The sequence below is a fragment of the Mycetomoellerius zeteki genome, unplaced genomic scaffold (assembly GCF_001594055.1).
Source record: "Mycetomoellerius zeteki isolate Tzet28-1 unplaced genomic scaffold, Tzet1.0 scaffold4, whole genome shotgun sequence".
In the NCBI taxonomy this organism is placed as follows: Eukaryota; Metazoa; Arthropoda; class Insecta; order Hymenoptera; family Formicidae; genus Mycetomoellerius; species Mycetomoellerius zeteki.
Window position 1 is genome coordinate 603,903 of NW_017257391.1, and position 21,482 is coordinate 625,384.

General features: G+C 30.8%; 4 protein-coding genes across 7 annotated transcripts; 2 read left to right on the forward strand and 2 right to left on the reverse strand.

The window, feature by feature from the left end:
• Positions 1-4,429: 4,429 nt before the first annotated feature.
• Positions 4,430-7,115, forward strand: Vps60 (vacuolar protein sorting 60). 2 transcript variants are annotated; one of them, XR_001936791.1, is made up of 5 exons: positions 4,430-4,680; positions 4,881-5,198; positions 5,286-5,513; positions 6,273-6,496; positions 7,059-7,115. XR_001936791.1 is itself a non-coding variant. In XM_018453637.1 (4 exons), the coding sequence occupies exons 1-4, from the start codon at positions 4,612-4,614 to the stop codon at positions 6,321-6,323; spliced, it is 666 nt and encodes a 221-aa protein (XP_018309139.1). In that variant the 5' UTR covers positions 4,430-4,611; the 3' UTR covers positions 6,324-6,560. The 2 variants fall into 2 exon arrangements, 1 of the variants encoding a protein (XP_018309139.1); XM_018453637.1 differs by lacking the exon at positions 7,059-7,115 and having other exon boundaries at positions 6,273-6,560.
• LOC108726198 (tubulin epsilon chain) lies at positions 6,692-9,532 on the reverse strand. Its single transcript, XM_018453636.1, has 9 exons — positions 9,313-9,532; positions 8,621-8,853; positions 8,419-8,534; positions 8,156-8,344; positions 7,755-8,006; positions 7,545-7,691; positions 7,305-7,454; positions 7,039-7,213; positions 6,692-6,838 (listed from the first exon to the last, which is right to left on the reverse strand). The coding sequence occupies exons 1-9, from the start codon at positions 9,335-9,337 to the stop codon at positions 6,692-6,694; spliced, it is 1,434 nt and encodes a 477-aa protein (XP_018309138.1). The 5' UTR covers positions 9,338-9,532.
• Positions 9,533-9,806: 274 nt separating this feature from the next.
• Nemp (Nuclear envelope integral membrane protein) lies at positions 9,807-12,953 on the forward strand. 2 transcript variants are annotated; one of them, XM_018453642.1, is made up of 8 exons: positions 9,807-10,004; positions 10,469-10,581; positions 10,691-10,913; positions 10,992-11,158; positions 11,247-11,456; positions 11,528-11,652; positions 12,469-12,630; positions 12,718-12,953. In XM_018453642.1, the coding sequence occupies exons 1-8, from the start codon at positions 9,914-9,916 to the stop codon at positions 12,839-12,841; spliced, it is 1,215 nt and encodes a 404-aa protein (XP_018309144.1). In that variant the 5' UTR covers positions 9,807-9,913; the 3' UTR covers positions 12,842-12,953. The 2 variants fall into 2 exon arrangements, with proteins under 2 accessions (XP_018309144.1, XP_018309145.1); XM_018453643.1 differs by having other exon boundaries at positions 11,528-11,646.
• Positions 12,954-14,015: 1,062 nt separating this feature from the next.
• On the reverse strand, positions 14,016-15,824 carry LOC108726206 (uncharacterized). 2 transcript variants are annotated; one of them, XM_018453647.1, is made up of 3 exons: positions 15,746-15,824; positions 15,242-15,491; positions 14,016-14,664 (listed from the first exon to the last, which is right to left on the reverse strand). In XM_018453647.1, exons 2-3 carry the CDS (start codon positions 15,330-15,332, stop codon positions 14,141-14,143), a joined length of 615 nt encoding a protein of 204 aa, XP_018309149.1. In that variant the 5' UTR covers positions 15,333-15,491; positions 15,746-15,824; the 3' UTR covers positions 14,016-14,140. The 2 variants fall into 2 exon arrangements, with proteins under 2 accessions (XP_018309149.1, XP_018309148.1); XM_018453646.1 differs by having other exon boundaries at positions 15,242-15,824.
• Positions 15,825-21,482: the final 5,658 nt, after the last annotated feature.

Below are 21,482 nucleotides of genomic sequence, written 5' to 3' on the forward strand. Positions count from 1 at the left end.
GGGCTGGTGGAGGTGCAAGGAGAAGGAGAAGGAGGAAGAGGAGGAGGAGGAGGCCCGGAAAACTCCAGCCAGCAGAGCGCGTTTTGACGACGCGACTTTCTGGTCTCTTCTCTGCTGCTGCTCCTGCTGCTGCTCCTGCTGCTGCTGCCGCTGCTGTTGCTGCTGCTTCTGCTGCTGCGTCGTCGTCGTCGTGTATGCCTCTCGCGCGCGCGCGCGTCGCAGCAGTGCGATTCGTGCGTCGTGCCGACTTTTGGAGCACTGCGGCCGCGCCGCGGGTCGGGGCATGCCACAGCCCGTTCGGATATAAGTATCGTCGTGCGTGCAGCGCGTGAAGCCGTGCGCACTCGACGATCTTCGTCCGGCAGCCAGTCGTGCCGTGTACGTCTCGCCGTACTTCGACGCTGATCGTCCTCCTCCTCGTGGACGTTGTCGTCGTCGTCGTCAACGTCGTCTACGTCGTCGTCGTCGTCGTCACCGCCGCTCACGCAGGCGCCCTGACGTCGACGTCGCCACCGCCATCGCGGCCGTACCGGAACCACCACCGCAACGCCTGCCTCCCTCCACTACCGCGTCCATGCCACCCTCTTCGCAACCCTCTAGTTATATAGGGTGTCTTGAAATCGTGTCTCTTGAATGTTGTTTCAGCTGCAAAGTCTACGATGAAAAGATAGATAAATTTTTATCAATTAGATTTAGGGAGGGTTGTATAGGAAAAGAATATAATTATAATTTCAAATAACACGATCAAATAGAAAGCGAAAAAGAGTAGGGCAAATTTTGCTTTGGAATGAAATTTCTTCCTATTAATAAGCAATAATTGATATAAAAATTAATTAATAAATAAAAATGTCTTCAGAAATGCTGAAAATATAAAAGAAATTCTAAATTATTATAGTTTTAAAAAAGCTGCTTTTTTCAAATTGTTGGAAAAAAACCGAAATTTTTCCGTTTTTTTTCCGAGAAAAATTAGTTTTTTTGAAAAATTGCTGTTTTTGCTATGTAAAAGACATAATAAGTAATTTCTAAATTCCTTTATAAAATTAATGCGATCTATGAAATTATGTAGCATTATTTTTATTAAAATTTTTTAGTTATCCTTATATTTTTATAGTAAAACCTAATCTAACCTTCCTTTAATACATGGCAAAGCTTAAGTAGACAGATTTTTAACTTTAGTTCATCCCACACTCCGGTATAATGAACTCCTGAAGTGTCTCTTTGTAGTTTATTTTTTTTCAAATATTTTATTACGAATTCAGTTTAAATCCAAATTATTTTCTACACCTACTATTATCATATAAACATGATGTTTGGATTCTATATTTTTAATTCTTGCATTAATGGTGCAATAGTGTATGTTTTGTATGTTTTATTGAATACATTATGCGATCTCAATCTTTTATACGATTTCAAAATTTCTGTTAACTTATCCCGCTGTGTATCCTATACGCAATTATTTTCTTTACGGAAAGAATCGAGAAGCAAACATTATAGGTTTTACGAGCACGCGCGAATTCTTTCAAAATAAATTTTTTCACCCTTGGGGAAAAAACCGAAAAAATCCGCGGAAAAATTGGAAAAGTTGAGTTTTTTTCCGATCCTTTAAAATTATATAAATTATGCAAGGAAATTATGTAAATATTTAATCTTAATCAGTTTTCGCGGGTTTAGTAGACTGAACATTTTCTTTAATTACATTGCGAAAAATTATTTATAATAAATGTTTCATAATCTTACATAATTTTAAATTAAATAATCTTATTTCTCGGATTTTGATAAGCAAAGTCGAGATACATTAATTTAAAATACATTAAATCTATTAATGCCAGTTAAAGAAATTTCAGAGTGAATACCGATTAGGGTTAATCGAAATATTTTTAAGAGATAAAAAATTAAGTTCCTTTTTTCTTTTTTATTTTTGAAATATATAAATAAACGGTAAACTTTATTTTTTAATTAATTTTAGAACTGTTTTCTTGGAAAATTGAATTTAAGATTTATCAAAATATTCGATTGAAGGCAAACGATAAATGAGATTGTCAATCTCTCACAAAGTTTTCATTAAAAAAATCGGGTTTCGATATTCCTTTTATACATTCTGCGATAAAAGACCATCAGCAGAATCGAACATTTAAAAAAATAAGATCCTATAAAATATGAGTTTTCTATAAAATTCCTTAACTCTATCATCAAATTTTAATTGAATCTTCTCCAATTTTATTCTGGAGTTAGAGTATAAACTTTTGAGAGAGAATTTTCGAAAGAGAACGGTATTATTCCTAATAACACAGACCTCCAGGAGATATTCTTAAGATATCGAGAGGACGTTCTGTGAACATCTACAGGATAAAGTGTGCTCTTAAGGATTGCTGTATAAAAGAAACCGGAAATCCTACTGTACCTTCGACTCGAAATTGTCTCAACAACAATCGACGCAAGTGTCACGAGGCGGCAACGGTAGCTTGATAAGCGCAGCGCTCGATAAGAGCCGGTTTCGGTTTACGTACCGACGGGACAGAGGGAGGAAAAAAGAGAGATGAAGCGAGGTGCAGCCTCCGTATGGTTTCCGGGGGATTAGAAACGGCGCGTAAATAAAAGTATCACGACGGGAGCGATTTATAGCGGTGGATAACGGTGGAGATCGCGCGCGCGCATTCTCGTTGGAAGAGGAAGCAAGCGTATGCGCATGCGCGCTTGCTACGATGGTGAAGCACGGGCCGCGTCCGTAATTGCACGCGGAATCTTGCATGCCTTCTGATGTAGAGGTACCGTCGGTACCGTCTTGCGGGGAAGAGGCGCGGCGCGCTGCCTCCGTCGGAGGTTGGCCGTAAATCTCTCATGATTAGCCACGGGATGCGAATTACTGGCCGTCGACGACGGCATAGATCAAGACGCGGCCTACATTGTTCATAAATGCGCGTTCCCGCGCTTTGACTTGCGTAAAGTTCATTCTACAAATTAGTCGAATATTCTCTTCATATATTCAACTGTGATGATCAATTATTACAACTATTTACAACTATTTACAACTATGCTTACATAATTGTAGAATAAACTTAACAAGACTTACAGAATATACTTTCATCCGCGATGCAACGTTACCGCCGAGAACGAGAATAATCTAATCGTTTTGACGGATTTTTTCTTGATATCATCGATAATGGGACGATAAGGTCTTGGATTTAATCTCTTTGCGATTAGCGCGATCGTTACTTTCTTTTTTTTTTGAATGTAAGTACATATCGTGTTTGACTGATTTGGATTCCGTAAGAACTAGATGCGTAATCGCGACTCGTTTAACTCTATATAAAAAAATATAAAAATAATATTAATAAAAGAAAAAGAAAAATTAAAGATAATTATTATTTAAGGCTCGATCCTAATCATTCACCACTTCAGATTGATGACGTCAGAAGCAAGAAAACGAATAATGAAAATTCTTGCAAAATATTATATATTGAAATAGAAATATATTCTTTAATATATTTTTAAACATATTTTTTAATATATTTTTAAATATATCTTTTAAATATATTTTTCTATATATTTTTCAATATATTAAAATAAAAATATATTTTTCAACCAAACAATATATTTGAATTTGAGAATACATTTATAAAATATACCGAAAACTCACCTTCTACTTTGGAATAGAATAAAATTATATTTATCTCATTTGACAACTGTAATTATATAGTTTATTTCTTTTTTGGTTAGGCATAATTCAATTTCAAATATATGCAGTAGTATATTTATTGATTACCAGATCACAAAGGGAGTTTTCGGTATGTTTCACAAATGATGTATTCTATCAATTGCAAATATTGTTTTATTAAAAAAATGTTCACATTTTAATGTAGTTTGTAAGAATTTTCGATCTTTACGTATATTTTTTTGCTTCTAACGTCACAATTTAAGATGGCTGTCAATAAACAGTAAGCGTCAAGACAGAATTAAAATTAATATATTTTTTAAACTCTAGACCTTCAGATTTCGATCAAAATTTGAGCTTTTACAATGAATAAGTATAAGATAATAACGGAATTAAACAATTTAAAAGCATATATGGATTTGTTTCCATTGTTATATCTTTTTTACCTTGTGCGAGTGAGATATGATTTCGTATTCCTTCGATTATTCCGAACACAGTGCCGCCAAGAAGTATTGCCTTGGAGTAAGTAAATATTGCTTTTGTAATTAATTAATTGTTCAGAAACAATTTAGACGTTATTACGAAGCGACGTGCGACGATCTGTTGAAGGAAACTCTCAGTTTTCGGGATAGAAAAACGATTACCAAGACGAAAGTATCGGGATTTGAAACGATGAGTCTGCGAAGATGGCCGCAATATTGTCTAGAGGGAGCCAGGGTGAGCTCGCGGCCGAAATTTTATACAGCGCCAACTCACGGCCGGAAATGGTACTTCTAGAGTGTCTATGCTCACGTCGATCGCTTTTCAGTCTAAAGTCACGTCTTTCGTTAGATTACGCAAATGCGCTCTTGTCCCGTCCGTCTGCGTATCAGTGCGTTTTGACGTTTTGACAAACGGAACGAAATATCACCCGCCTAGGAATTACCTCGTCGTGTATTTAATCAACGTTAATTAACAAAATGAACAGGCTCTTCGGACGTGCTAAACCTAAGGAACCGCCACCAAGCATCACTGACTGCATCGCGGGGGTAAGGAAGATAAATTTGTTGTTAAGAGATGACCATTGCTTGCTATTTTTTTTTATCGCGTTACTGCGTCGATCATGATACTCGTACTGCAAAAATTAGTCTAATTTTACATTGAAGCATGACATGTGGATAGCCAGGCGTTTTCTAATTTTTTGAAGCAATAGGGATCTATTTGTAAATACATAATATTCTTCATCAAGGTTGACAGTAGGGCGGACTCTGCAGAAAAGAAGATAGCTAGACTAGATGCAGAGTTGAAGAAGTATAAAGATCAAATGGTCAAGATGAGGGACGGGGCAGCAAAGAATGCAGTAAAGGCCAAGGCTCTGCGTGTGTTGAAGCAGCGGAAAATGTATGAGTCTCAAGTAGATAATTTGCGTCAGCAGGCGTTCAACATGGAGCAAGCAAATTATGCCACTCAAACGTTGAAAGATACCCAGGCAACTGTAGTTGCTATGAAAGAAGGTGTTAAACAAATGCAAAAGGAATTCAAAAATATTAACATCGATCAAATCGAAGTACGTTGGAAAATAATCTTTTATAATGTAAGCGTTTTGATTAAACCTTTGATTCAATGCTACATATGTTGCTGTTACTGTATACAGGATATGCAAGATGATTTAGCAGATATGTTAGAACAAGCTGACGAAGTGCAGGAAGCAATGGGTCGCAGCTACGGAATGCCAGAAATTGATGATGATGAATTGGCAGCGGAATTAGAAGCTCTGGGTGACGACCTTGCCTTGGATGAAGATACTAGTTACTTAGATGATGCTATTAAAGCACCTAGTGCCCCAGACAAAGAACCTGGAGCAAGTTCAGTCAAGAACAAGGTTATTATTTAATATTAATATACATATTCTTGAGGCTTTCACGGGTGTTACCTATGTGACAATCTTGCGTTTCGCGGGTTTTCTCCGTGTTTAGATCAACATGATTTTTTTCTGATCCTTTAAAGTTTGCGTTATATGTTCCAAGATACTTCAACATGTTCCTATCGTAGCTCTTACTCTAACACTTAAAGTGAGTAGGAGCTTTGGTAGAGGAGAATGTTGGAGCATGTTTGGAGTATGTGATGGAAACAAACTTTAAAGGATGGGTTGTTTGCATCCTGACATTTTTAATCACATTTACAAATATACAAAAATTAAGTAATTATATCTTACATATATTTTGACATCTTTAAAGTATTTGTAAGGTATATATTACAAAAATGTATATAAATATATCATAACTAATTTTTTTTAGTGCTAGTATTTTAAAGAAAAGAAGTGGACATGAATGACTTAATTATACGTATTAAAGGTTAATAAAAATACCTGATAATATAATCCTATGCAGCAAGTTGATGTTATTTATCATCATTTTGATGTGAAAACGTTATCACGACGTCAATTTTACGCCCAAATGACAAATAACATCATCTTACTACCTGAAATGAAAGAAGAATATGTATAGCTTGCGAATTCTTTAAAACTTTATGATTAGTCAAGAATAAAAAAGAGAAGATGCATATAATTTATATTACATATAAAAACCGCTCAAGTTTCTAATTGATAAAATGTATATATGTTTTTTAAATGTGCTTACAGGATGGTGTTCCAGTGGACGAGTTTGGCTTGCCACAAATACCTGCTAGTTAAATTTAAAGATACATCAAAATTTATAGATAAGGCAAATATAAGCTTAAGAATATTCGCATGCATGCCCAAAGACGTAAGATCCTTCAAAAACAAGACATATGGTTTTTAATCGATACTCGCGCGACACAAATTAATGCCCTAACAATGTTTTGTTGACGTAACTTGCGTAAAAGGTATTTAGTTTACTACCCTATTAATAGATTTTTGTTATTGTCTTCAAAGTCACTATTTTTATTAAATAAATATTATATGTTGTACATAAACATTAATAAATTAATAAATATTAATTATAAATGCAGAAAAATTTTTTGTTATATATACAAATGATATAAGATTCATTTAAATTCCATCTTCTTTTTACAAGTTGATTAAATTACTTGCAATCTAGAGATACTCGTCTCTTCCATATTTTGTATTTCTGCATAACAATCACATAAACTGAGAATATTTTCTTTGCTCTCAATAAAATGCGTTTCTTCGAATCCATGTACTTGCGTATAGTGATGAACATGTGCCTAAAATGCAATTTCCAATTTATAATAAAATATATATTTTATAATCATGCAATGAAATTAATGTTGAAAAATAATTTCGTAATTATTTTTGTTTATTGAATGATATATTTTAAGAATAAAAATGAACGATTTCAGAGACTAAAAAATTGTTTTTTAAAAAAATATAAAAAAATAAGAAGTTAGCTTTCATTACAATGTACCTTTTTCTTATACAATTTAGAAAACTCTCGGATTATATCTTTGAATAATGAAGACATGGCAGATGAATTAAGAAGACACAGTAATGATGATGAATGCCCCGCTGGAGGAATAGAACATAATCCTATTTTCATACAATCCCTACTCCACGAAGTAAATTTTGATTTGTTTTGAAATCTACGAAAAATAATATTATATAATTAATACAAAATAATTATTAAACACTGCTATATGTCTATTTAAAAAAAAAGCAAAATAGATTAAATACCTTTCAATATTTCGTTTTATATCAGTCAAAGTAGTATTTCCCCTCGCAATGTGCGCTGCGGCAAGAATGACAGACGTAGATTGAAGTGGATCTAATCTAATTAATTGATTATTTCGCGACCATGCGTTCGTAAACACTTCGTCCTGCAATCTTAAATATTAAATTAATATTTTGCTGTTTTTAAATTTCAATTTTAAAATTTAAAGGAACAGGAAAGAAAGAGGAAAGAAATTAATATACTTTGCTTCATGCATGGTGCACATATTTGGAGCAGATAAAGTCACAGGGTTGATACTGCTGAATATATAATGTAATTTTGGATAAGGTACTAGATTTGTAGCTATTTCATTCATATCCATATTTAAGCTTCCTGGAAACCTGGATCCACTAAAACAAATTGCTGTCTTCACAATGCCAAATCTTGTAATCACAGATCTAAAATTTAATTACCTAGTCAAATGCAAAAGCATATTGACAACGATACTGTTCATATCTTGAAACGGTCTGCACGAGGCATTATAATTTATTTGGCCCGTGTTATCTCGTTTATTTATTTGAGCATTACATATATCTAAGAGAGCTTTATTCTCTACAGGAAGCACACACGTGGCATGTTCTACAAGTTCTTGAGTTGCAAGTAATGTGTTATAAGGGGCAGTTATGGTATCTTGTGTATTGGCTGGATATATACATGACACAATTCTAAAATTATTAAATCTTATTTGTTGACAATTCTAAAATATCGATGATATCAGATAATCTCTGATCTTTACATTCTGAAGTTCTATACGATCAAGTTTTAAGATTTAATTAATCTAATCAATATCTATACATATTAATTTAAAAAGCACCTTTCTACATGAGGGTAATTATCTTTTAACAGTTTTAAAATTGCTGTTCCTAATCCAGATCCAGTGCCACCTCCCAAGGAATGCATCAATAAAAATCCATGAAGTCGATCACATTTTTCAACTATGCATCTTACACTTTCTTCTAAACGATCATGATAATCGTTACCATGAACATGATATCCTATTGCCCTAGAAATCAAATTATTACACCACAAATTTTTGTAATGTTATTTGAAATATAAATGTCTTCTTTCACAAACTACCAATTATTTCCAGATCCTGGATAATTCGTTACAATACATGTCTGATCAAATAACTGGCGCAACGGACCTTGCTTAAACCTAGATAAAACGCTGTCTTCCATATCTACTAAAACAGCCTGCTTCAGAAAATTATTATTAAACATTTGATAACTTTTATTATTGCAATTTTAAGAAATTAAATGGAGTAATATTAAATACACACCCTAGCTTTAATTTTAGCTGCATTTAAGTCAGTTACATCTTGAAAATGCAATTTAGATTTACTATTTGGAATATGAAAGAAACTAGAAAAGGCATCGGAAAGATCGTCAATATGTTTGACATGATTTCTTTGTACTTTGAGCAAATTCACACCACCGGTGGTAGTCTGAATGCCATATTCATGCAAGACTAAGGGCCAGAAAGCTGATCCTATTTGATTTCCGCATTGGCCAACTAAGACATTGAAAAAAAGAAAATAAGAAATGCAATTTATTTTTAAAGTCAACGTTGTCTCCATTGTCCAGTAAACGAAAATGGATTAAAATGGATTGAAATTTTTTCTATGCGAATGCATATTTTAAATAGCAAATACTTTTTTTGGATTTAATTGGATTCAATTGGATTCAATTAGATTCAATTGGATGCAATTGGATTGAAAAATTGCATTTCCTATTCAAAATTTTGAATTGAATAGTATTCACAATGCACAGAAAAAGCTGATATTATTTTTAGATTGAAAGGCATAGAGATATGCTCCAATTCCTATAAATGATTCCTATAAAAATGCATTCAGGGAAAGCATACATTTTAACATTCGTGAATCCATATTTCTGAAAATCTGAATCCATTTCAATCCATTCTCGTTTACCGAGTGATAAAACCATTTAAATTATGTCGGTTATATGCATTTACCTTGCACTGTAACAAATTGACTCATTATTTTTATTACATTCAAAACTTAAGATGCCGATATAATTCGTCATTAAGTCCGGCAATTTCGACAATAAAATTATTTCCTGTCAATTTGTTATGTTTGAGACTTTACGTCCAAATTGTTTGTTTATTTCAATTACACTCTTATGTTACGATTTCTACTATAAATTCACGTAAATATATAGAGAGTTAAGATTTAGGGGAAGAGAGAGGAAAAGAAGAAGAGAAAGACACAAAAGAATCAATCACGGAAGAAACAGATATTTTTGACGTGTACGAATAAAGAAGAAACAGACGCTTAGATGTTTTATTGATACACATAAATGCTGGTTGGCAGCCACACATGCATATCTCAGTTTGCGAGATCTCGCTAATCTCGCAACACTCGAACAATCGATAAGATCGATTCGCTGCATCCGTTTTCTCGCAACAATTCGATAATTCATGTTCAAATCCTTCTTTTTGTCGGCTTTTCGGTTTGACCGGTCCGACTGGTGCTGGCGGTATGCGACGAGTCGCGTGGCGAACGTACTTAATAAAACGTAGTGAATGTGAGAGAAAACTTCGTTGAACTGAGAGAATGGATAGCGCAACTGGGCTGTCGAAATGGATTCTTCTGTGTTTCTATTTGTCTCAATATGCGTACGCACGTCGCATTCTCGACGAGCCAAGTAAGCTCTAGTTAACCTCTCCGTCGGCCAGAAGATAAGCTTCTTGATAATTCTGTTATCAAAAATTGTGCAATTGAGAAAAGCAACAATAATATCGTGACAATTAGCTGTATGATAACACATATGTCAGGCGATATATGTATACTCAATCATTAAAATACTCCGAACAGAGTGCACAGTCACTGCTACTTATTTTGTTATTGAAATATATTTAATAGTTAATTATACTTTGTCATCCATTTCCTTCATCATTATAAGCTTAAAATATATAACGTTATTTTTATTATATTGCTAAAATATTGTTTTATTGCCAAGTTGTTAACATTCAAACCTTTTTATAACTTAAAATTGATAGAAGGAAAGAAATTGCATTCTCTTTTTCTAAATATCATAGACTAATTTTAGGATTGTAAATATTTATTTCTTATACTTATAGTTATGATATATTTTGGTACATGTTTCAGGAATACATTTTCTGAATGCAGATGACAGTGTAGAAAATAATCATCCTGGTCTAAAAACATATTGTCACAATGCTACATCAAAGTATTTAACACATATGTGGAGAACAATGATTGTAAGAAGCTTTCAGGAATGAAATATTTTTTATACATATAAGATACAGAATTTTATATACAATATAAAAGATTTTCATATATTTATGATACAAACTTTTAATGTTACAGATGCATCTGAATATTAATTCAGACTCCTATATTTTATACGATGGCAAAACACCTCGAGAAATCCACCAAAAGTATGATGAAAATGATAAATCATGGAGTCTTAATATGTTTGATACAGGAAAACATAGACAATTTAAGATTAATCCATTTGATGATACATGTATAGGTATTTATATAGATTCTCCCAATGAATCTGTCTATATAATGACATTGAAAGAAACACGTAAGCATCTGAATTGCTTTGAGATTACTTCATTTTATGTGTTAATATAATCGGCAATATACCATTCTTTATCATCAGGTATCAATGTTTGGGGACTGACAATGATGGTAACAGGTATTATAGTTTTTTGGTGTGCTAAAATATTAAGTCGGAATTCATTGTTTTATTATACTTGTGGCATAATACTTGGAGTCAGTTTGTCTATTATAATTTTAATATATGTGGCTGGGAAATTGATTCCACGGGTATTTATTTTAATATAATACATTGTATATTTGTTTCTATATAATATATTTAAATAAAATATTTTATATATATATTTCTCTTGTTAAGGGAAAAGCTATGTACGTAATATTTGCTGCATCAATGAGTCTTTATATTGCTAAAGCATTATGGGATAATATGCAATTAATTATAATGCAATATAGAGAATGGGTGATGTGGTATGTTCTTGTTACATCTCTGATTAGTTTCATAATTTGTTACCGTTTTGGTCCAGTTACCAATACGAGAACAAAACAAATAATGGAATGGTTTTTGCAGGTAATTTATTACATTATTTTGTATGGTTTTTTTCTTAATTTGTTATTTTTAATTGTTTTATGTTTATATAGCTTGTAGGATTGGCACTGATTTATCACAGTAGTCACTTTCATGAAGCATCCCTTTCATGTTGCATTGTTGTTATACTTTTCTATAACTTTCCGAAAGCAGGATTTGGACGAGCAAAGAGGTATTGGTAAGCATCGATAGGATGTATAATATATAATTATATTCGCTATTTTAGCCAGCTATGATCTATGTGGTGCACAAAACGGCAATTGTGTGAAAATTGATCATTTTTTAGATTAATTGTTTGAATAAAATTCTAATCCATTGTATACACACTCTTCTTCCTTTGTTTGTTGTTTTTCCCTTTTATTATCTGTATGCATTTATAATAATTTTATAATAATTTATAGTTTTGTAGATATTTAATATTATTTGAATAATAAGTTATGTACATGTTGCTAATGCTTAAATTAATATAATATAAACAGCATTTATCTATTAGTATAATGCACAATTTTATCTTAAGCACAATTATGTATGTTATATTTACTTAGTTTTATATACTAGTATTGTATGTATAGTTTGTATTACATAAATTATAAATATTATATACTTTTATTAAGCTTAGTACATTTAAACAATTTTTGAGTAATTTTTGTTCTTACAATGTATCTTGTATATTGAGCAATTGTATTTTCAGTTTTTGCAATAAAATGCATTATATTCTTTTTTAGGTTTCGTTTCATCTTTATACTAATAAATTTTGTTTAGAATTAATATTATAAATCTTACACATACCTACATAATTAATAATTGCATTACTAACTTATCAAATATCTAATCTTTATTATTGGATATGTTTGGGCTTTATAAATTTTTCAAATATGCAATAATCAATTATTAAGTACGAGTACATAAAGGTTTTTTATATTTTTTTCAATTTATCTTTGAAAATGAAATGAACGAGGTAATACAGAGCTCTCTTTTTCTTTTTTTAAATGAGGCAACACATGTTTCCGGAAAAACGAAAATTAATTAATGAAGATCAATATTGTCAAGAAGGAATACGGCAAACTAGGAAAGCTTTAAAGGAATTACAAAACTATTGCTCCAGTCCGGAATGCAATCCTTGGAAGACAGTTTTAAAACTGAAAGATCCGATAAGGTTTCAGCTTGTTAAAATTTAATATCACACAATATGTATAGTAGTAGTCAAGCGTCGTAATTAGCAATATAGATATGAATTTTTCAGATTTGCGAAATTTGTGGAAGGAGAATCGCATTTATTAGAGGATGAAATCGAAGAACACGAAGAAGAAACTTCGAAAATTTTAGAGAAAGGGGAATACACGGATGATGATGATGACTCTTTCTGAATAGAAATGCATCTTTTCTCCTAGATGGATATTGGATCCAATCTGAAGAGTTACAGTGTCTGAGTACAAATGCTTAAATAAGAATTTCATAATAAGTATCATGCAGAAATTTATATTATACTTCTTATAACGATAGTTTAAGCTTAATAATAACATATACAGTGTTTATTTTTTGTTTTGTTGCGTGAGTTAAACATTTTTCACCTAAAGAGACTGTGAAATAGATACTTAAAATAATAATATAAATTTATTTGTCTATATCTTTACTTAAACTATGTTATCTTTGCTTAATTCTATGTGATGGATTCCTCAAAAACATGTATAGCTATACATGTTTATGAAATAACTTTTTTATGAAGATGATATGGGTCTTATATTAGTAACATTTTTCTAATTATACAAGAGATTGCATAAAAATAAATAAAAATTTTACAATTTAATTATTTTATTGTTTATTTTCTTTACTTATATTCCTATTTTTTTCTATCTGTCATAACATTGTTATAATTGAACATATATGACAAAATATGAATTGCAAAAATATTTATATATATTAAAATTTTTTAATAATTTAAACAATTCATACTTTGTTTACATTAATTTTGCATAAAATTTTTTAATGCATTAACAAATTGTTAATATTTTTATATGTATATGTTGATTTTTCGCCAATTACATTGCGACAGAAAATTGAATTGTCGCTTTATTTTAAAGTTGTTATATATATATATATAACAATTAAGAAAATATCCAAATAAGTTTTTATAAAATATTGCTTTTTTTAACTTATAATTTCTAGTGTGCTTTAAAAAGGTGGAAAATTGAATTTTATTTAATGCTTATAACGATCGAAGCTGGATCTTATATTAGATGTTTTAAATAATTTCTATATGAATTTAGGCTTGTCTCTGTTCTTTTTGGCTGAACTGGTGCAAAAGTTCAGCCAAAAAGAACAGGCCTTTTATATACTAAATATGTAATCATTTGAATTGCGCGCCGAACTGATTTTTCGGACTTATAAACGCAATTAAACTACTATAGTAATATCACAAATTAAATTATGATATACATTTAATTTGTGATATTACTACAGTAGTTTAATTGCGTTTATAAGTCCGAAAAATCAATTCGGCGCGCAGTTCAAATGATTATATATTTAGTATATAAATTCATATAGAAATTATTTAAAGCATCTAATATAAGATCCAGCTTCGACCGTTATAGGCATTAAACTCTCACTTGTTGTTTATTCACATATACGGTCTGAACAAATCGTTTATTATTGAATTTTATTTATTTTTAGATTTTTCCAATCATTTGTAAAAATGTATACACAGCATTGAATAAGTAGATGAAATCATCTATTTGTTTAGGTAATAATTCAAATTTAGAATTAAATTCCAATAGTTTATTCAGAATTGCGTGCAATCCGGGTAGAAATACCTTTAGACCAAAGTTCAACAGCACTTGATACATTTTGTCAAATAAGGCATTCAAATAATATTTATTTATATTTTGCCAACTAAGGATTATTTTTTCTCCGAAATTGATTACGGTTTGGATAATTTCAAACGGGTTTAGCAATTTCGGGATGTTAACTAAAGATAACTTATCTATTGTGGACCGTACATCTTTTCCAGTTAATAATTCATTTATAAAAGTCATGAAGTTTTCATCTGTAGATCTAACACCGTTAAGTGTCAATAAGCCTAAGGGCGTGCCTATCGAGGATGGAATTTGTATTGATGATAAAATGGTTCTTTTGTATCTCGCGAGAGATTTTTCGAAAGGCATATTTGCATAGTTTTTGTAATCTCCATTATCTGAAAAAGTTATGTAATAAAAGGATAATTGTTATAATATAAATATTAAATTCTGTATAATTTTTATCTATTTATATTTTATTTGTATAAAACTATACTATAATATTTAATTATATTGTTCCAAATAATTATACTTTCTTTGAATACATAAAAATCTTTTTTCTCTGAAAATAGTTTCAAATGCAGCCGCGTTTGAAGTTTTAAATGCTTAATTAAAAATGTATTATTTTTATAAAATTTATGCACACCAAGTATCGCATTTTCATTTGTCTATTTTATTTGTGAACTTTATTATTTCAATATCGTGAGAAGTCCGTACTACTTTTTATATAAAAATTTTATTAATTTTTATTTAAAAAATGCATGTGAGGAGTGATTTAGCAAAACGTTTTTTAAAAAGATTATCTGGTCGATACATTAATCCGTAAGTGACAAAATTCTGTTTGTTTCATAACGCGTTACTTAATATCATAATGCTGTAAAGTACTGAAGTATAATTTTATCAAAAATTAAAATATTTTTAGATAGTAATGCTAATATTACAATCATATTATTAATATGTTATTTTGAGACCTACTTTGTATTGCTTTAATCACGTCATCTCCATCATATGTCCGACAGGTACCGTACACTACAGCCAGACAGAGAATCAGAAGCGGTATCTTCATTTTGTGAATAATTGGCTTTATTTTATTAAAAGTATCGAAATCTGTCGTCGATTTCGACTGGCGTCTTTTATTTTCTTTCTTGCCTCGTCGGAATTTTTTGCGAATAGCCACTTTTCTGATGTGTGTCGCTCCTTTTTATCGTTACCTTTTGGTAGAAATCTTCGGCAGAATTAATTAGTTTAATACAATCTTTTGACAACCTGACGTTCTAGTAGTCTTAATTGATTCCGTAAGCGATAAAAGTTTCAAATAATGTTCGGAACAGACGGTGCGATGTCTTGAATTAATGTTCTATTTGCTAATTGCACTCGGTTATTTGCATTCAAACAGTAACTCGATCATTTATTTTGTTCTACATTTTATTAACGTTATATTAACAACCTTTCCTTATTTTGATAATAAATGTACGATACCTGCAAATTTGCACTGAACTTACTTGCTTATGAAGGCAGCATTTGTAGAACTGACAATATAAACGACTTTTCACGGACAGCATTGACGCATACTGTGTTACGTATACAAGTCCTGGTTATCGGTACTAATTTCACATGGAAAAACGCTTTCGATATCTACAGTGACATTTGCGGTCTAATATTTATCTTCTTTCTGTTATCGCTGTATTTTTGGTGTGATGCGATGCATTTTGGTTTCCGGGTATGTTTCTTTATTAAACAAAATGACAAGTTATTTTGTGAAAACGCTCGAAACTATAGATACATAACTTAAAATGCTAAATATTAATAAAATATTGTTTTCATATGTGCACAAATGAACCTAGTCAAAATAAATTGCCAATCGGTTCCGCTATTCTTCAAAAAAGGATGTCGGTTTTGCTGACATAAGTTGCATCTTCTAGCTAAGAAACTAAGATAATGCATGTATATACAGGGTGTTTCCAAATTAAATGGCAAAACTTCGGGAGCGTGTAGAGGAGTAAAAAACTAAGAAAAAAAGTCCTATAGACATATGCTCCTTTTTGCTTTGTTTCGCAGGAAATCACGAAAAAAGAAAAAAATATATTTAATTTATTATTTTAATTATTTTATTTATAAACTTTTTAATGAAGATTTTGTTCGAAATGTGCACCTCTTGCAGCAATACAAGCATTGCATCTGTCAAACACGGCTCTTGTAGCAGCCAGGCACTGTTCTTGCGATATTCTGTTCGCTGCAGCTACGATACGATTTCTCAAATGTTGCTCTGATTGAATAGGCGAAGAATAAACTTCTTGCTTCAGAGTACCCCATGCATAGAAATCTAATGGCGTTAAGTCGGGCGAACGAGTTGCCCAATGTACTGCTCCTCCACGTCCAATCCATCGTTGTGGGAATTTTCTATCTAACCAGGTTCTAGCGACTCTGCTGTAATGAGCAGGGCATCCATCTAATTGAAACCACATTTCAGTACGTTGTTGTAATGGGATGTTTTCTAAATAGTCAGAAAATTCATTCTCCAAGAAATTTAGAAAACGGTCCCCATTTAATCTTGCAGGTAAAAAAAACATTTTTTTTCGATTTCTCTGAAACGGAGCAAAAACGAGCATATGTCTATAGGACTTTTTTTCTTAGTTTTTTACTCCTCTACACGCTCCCGAAGTTTTGCGATTTAATTTGGAAACACCCTGTATATATCATATGTTATAATTTTAATAGTAAGAATAAATGATATTATAAACAAATAATTACAATCTAATTTGCTTATAAGTAATTTATTCATAAATATTTCGTTAAAAAATATATGATCATTATTAATTAATTTTACGTGAAAAAACAGTCAAAAACGATTTGTTATTGTATCGTGTAATTTATTGTATTAGCGAATACAAGACGAAATTTAAGATTAATACTTGCTTACTCTTACGGAAAAAAAACACTGAAAATTTCGAAAAAAAACATGAAAAATTACGTATTATTATGATCGATATATCTTATTTTTTCCATCATAGGTGTCGGCTATATCTTGGAACCACTTTCAGCAAAAGTAAAATCAACATTGTTTCACGTTTTTGGATAAAAGCATGGTGAAATTTCACCATGAATAAAAAGATTGATTAATCGGTTGTTTATTTCAAATCTTTTACCATATGGTTGAATAATTAGGTAAAGAACGAAACAACGAAACAAATATATAGTCTATGATTTAATGATGCAAGTATGGGCATCGCAACGGAGTGCACTTGCACTCCCTGACTCATGAAATAATTAAGTGAGGAAGAGGAAAGTTTACAGGAAAAAAAGTCGCATAATTATAGAATATAATTTTTTTGATTGAACAGAAATTCAATGCATAAATATTAATTAATGTAATAAAACTTTAGGAAATCCATTTTAGAAAAATTAATGTTGGAACAAAAATTTGGTTACTGCAGTCCAAATTTGTTCGTCATATTATTATCAATGAATTCATTTACATCTAAATGTCATTTACATCTTAATGTCTGCAATTGGTGTTCGAATTTGAATTCTTCTGAGTGCACCCCCCTGCAAGTAATTCTGCCAGCGCCCATGGATGCAAGCCAAATTTATTATTAGAAATTAAGCTAATCAGATAATCAAGAAAGAAAACTTATTTACAGAGACCAAGAGTGTAACAGTAAAAGAAAAAAGTAAAAATTCGTAGTTTTATCGAAAGAGTTAAACACAATAATGTTATGACTGAACGATGAGTTAAAGATTGGATGTCAGAAATAAAATAGGAACTGTAAAGAGCAAATGTTAGAAAAAATAATTGTTCGAACGCGTATGAAGCCCGATCGACGATTATGTATATGTAGTTGTAAGTCTAATATATAGTTGTAGTTGTAATTGAAGTTGTAGTTGAATTGACCAATCACAGTTAAATATGAGAAGAATATTCGACTGTGATTGATGATTTCTTACTACAACTATTTACAACTTATATGCTTACGCAATTGTAAATCAAGTTTAAAGATTATTCTGCAATATAATAAAACGCTAAAATAATAGTAAATAAACTACTACATTTATGAACAATAAACACAGTTAATAAATTGTTAAATACCACATATGCATGAAGTAAATATTCAGTATTGAATTATAAATTAAGATTTTTTAAAATTTAATATGTATCATATCAGAAATTAAGTGCATTTCCAACAATCATTTGATATCTAAAACCTTAACATTCTCCCAATCAAAGTCATGATTCTAATTCCTATGTTAAGTAATTACACCCAAATAACACACAGCGCTTTCAAAACGTTAACAAAGCGCTAAAATAGCGCATATAATCGCTTTTTTAGCATTTTGCAAGTGCTGCTTGGGTAGAATGTTTGGACATATTTCTATAAATATAATATGATTCCGATATTTTGTTTCCAATTGTTTATTTGTTTATCCTACATAGTATGCACATCACAATTTTTATATAAAATTTTGTATATATTATGTATTACATATTCTTTTTATACATGTTATGTATTATAAGGGTTGACAAGTAACGCGTTACTTGTAACGTCGTTACCGCTACAAATTACTTTTTTCGGTAACGATTGGATAATGACGTTACATTTTCTTCTGAGTAACGTTCATGGTAGCGCAGCTACATTTTTGGGGTAATGGTAACGATTTCACTAGTTACTTTTATCGTTACTTTATTTCCATTTACATAAAAGTTTTAATCGTAACTAGCGCGTATATACATATATTTATCAGTTTTTGAATTTTATTCCTCTACTAAAAAATAGAATTTTGACATCTTTTTTATATTTAGTGCAGGAACTTATCTAATTACGCATATAATAGCGTTTTTCATTGGCAGAACTAGTGCGCATTCAGTGCACTTTAAAATCGCTGTACAATCGACGTAAAGATGTCTGGTGAATAAAAATATAAAAACGAGTTAAACCGCGAAATCCTCAATACATTTTATTATATTATTTGATAAAATATACTTTATCATTTGAAATATCTCATTTTTACATTTAGAGTTATGTACAACGGCTTTAATGTGCACTGAGTGTGCACAAGTTCTGCCAATGAAAAACGTTATAATAGTGTCAAGAAAAGAAAGTAACGAAAAAGTAACGACTCATTACATTTTGAAGAATAGTAATGGTAACGAGTTACTTTTGCAAATCAATAACGAGTAATGATAACGTGTTACTTTTTAAAAAGAAGAACGGTAGCGGTAACGAGTTATTTTTATGAGGTAACATTGCCAACCCTTATTTAAAGTATTAGGGGAAAGAGGGGTAAGATGACGACCTTAAGGTTTGTCGATTTTTTCTAATTTCTGTGAAGAGGTAAAGAGATTGATTAATTTTTTTCAAGTTCACTACAGTCTTAGTTATCATTTGTAAAAATTATAAAGTTATTAAATAAATTACAATTCTTTAAAATTTATATTTTTTTGAGGACATGTCAATTTCGTTATCTTGCCCCCCTATATGTGGGTAAGATGACTTTTAGTAGTGGCTAAGATGACGAAAAGTCAATTTAAGTTAAAAATATACTTTTTATGAGTAAAAAAAATTTATTATAATACGTTTATATTGTTTTAATTATTATAAGAAGTTTTAGAGAAAAATATGAACAAAATAAAACCTTTATATAATTTATGAAAATAAAATTATTGAAACGTTAACACATTATGTGTAGTAATTATGTACTGTATGTAGTAATTACGTAATTAACTTATTAGTAAAATATATCTACTTACTACTGTGTGTAGTCAAAAATAAAATAAGATTTAAATAACCTAACTTACAATCTGCCTGCATGAGAGCGTTCTCTTACCCATACACGATATTTACCCATAGTCACCGTATATTTTTATTTAATTAATAAAAACTATTGTAATGCGAAAAATAAAAAAAATATTAATGTTATCGTATTCACTTTTAGTTATACAATATTGCAATTTTATTAAAGAAATAAAAGTATTTACTATAATTATGTCATTCCTTATATACAAATACTGCAAAATTACAAGTGAATGCATCCAAAATACATTTCTTAATATATTATCTATTTGTAGTCGGATTGAATTCAAACTATAAGAGATTGTGTATTATTACCTAAAGCCTTTAATGAATTAAGTATCTGCTTTTCATCTATTATTATCTTTATTAAAAAATTAACAATTCGTCATCTTACCCCTCTTTCCTCTACAAATAACTACTATATTTAAATATCTTTTATGGAATTTTTTTTCAGTTACTGTAAGAGAGCTTACAACAAGAAGTTTGATGTTGAGTAAGAATTGTTACGTTTACAATTAAAATTATTTCATTGACAGGCTATTATATATACAGGTTCTTATATGAGAAAAACTGAATTCTCTCAAGCGTCCATTAATATCATTCTATCAGCGTGCAATTGAATTTTCACGGGACATTAGAGTATATTATACACAGAAAACGCATACCATAAATTTTCATTGTATTATATTGTTTATATTTCGATTTAATGCGAATTGACCGGATGACAATGTGAGTATGGTCACAATAGTGTGAGTACGGTAGTCAGGATGACATGCATATCATTGTCGTCTGCTTCAATATTTTCTTCTATGGCTGTAAATGAGAAAATTTTTCAATTTTAAACCTTGATTTTTCAAAAATTTCTACAGCAAGAAGCAAGAATAACAACAATCAATAATATAACAACTAATAATAACTATTAGCAATCTTAAATATTATAGGAAAACCTATATATAATATATAAAGTGATGGAAGAAAGTTCGGCAACGGTCAAATATCTTGAAAAATAATGATTATGGAAAAAATGTTCAATACAAAAGTTTTAGTATATCAAGTGGTCTATTATACGGTTATATTGAAATGACCTTCATGTGACCTTGAAGGACACCGTGAAGGTCAACTTTGAAATCTTAAATGGAAACACCTATTTTCTTTTACATATTCTTAAAGCTGGTGTCAAGACGTTTCCGAAATACTGGTTACAAACCTTTTTTGCTTGAGATCTTCCTGAGTTACGAACCTTTAAAGTTTAAGTATCGCCGGCGCGTTATCTAAGGTGTACCGCGTGGAGGTAGTATCGATGAAGAAGTACGATAGTCCATACTATTAAAATCGATTCATTCATTCGTCCTTCATGGCTTACTCGTATAATTAAAGAAGATCTGAGAAATCAAGAAGGACGATAACTCTTGTTTTTAATTATCCAA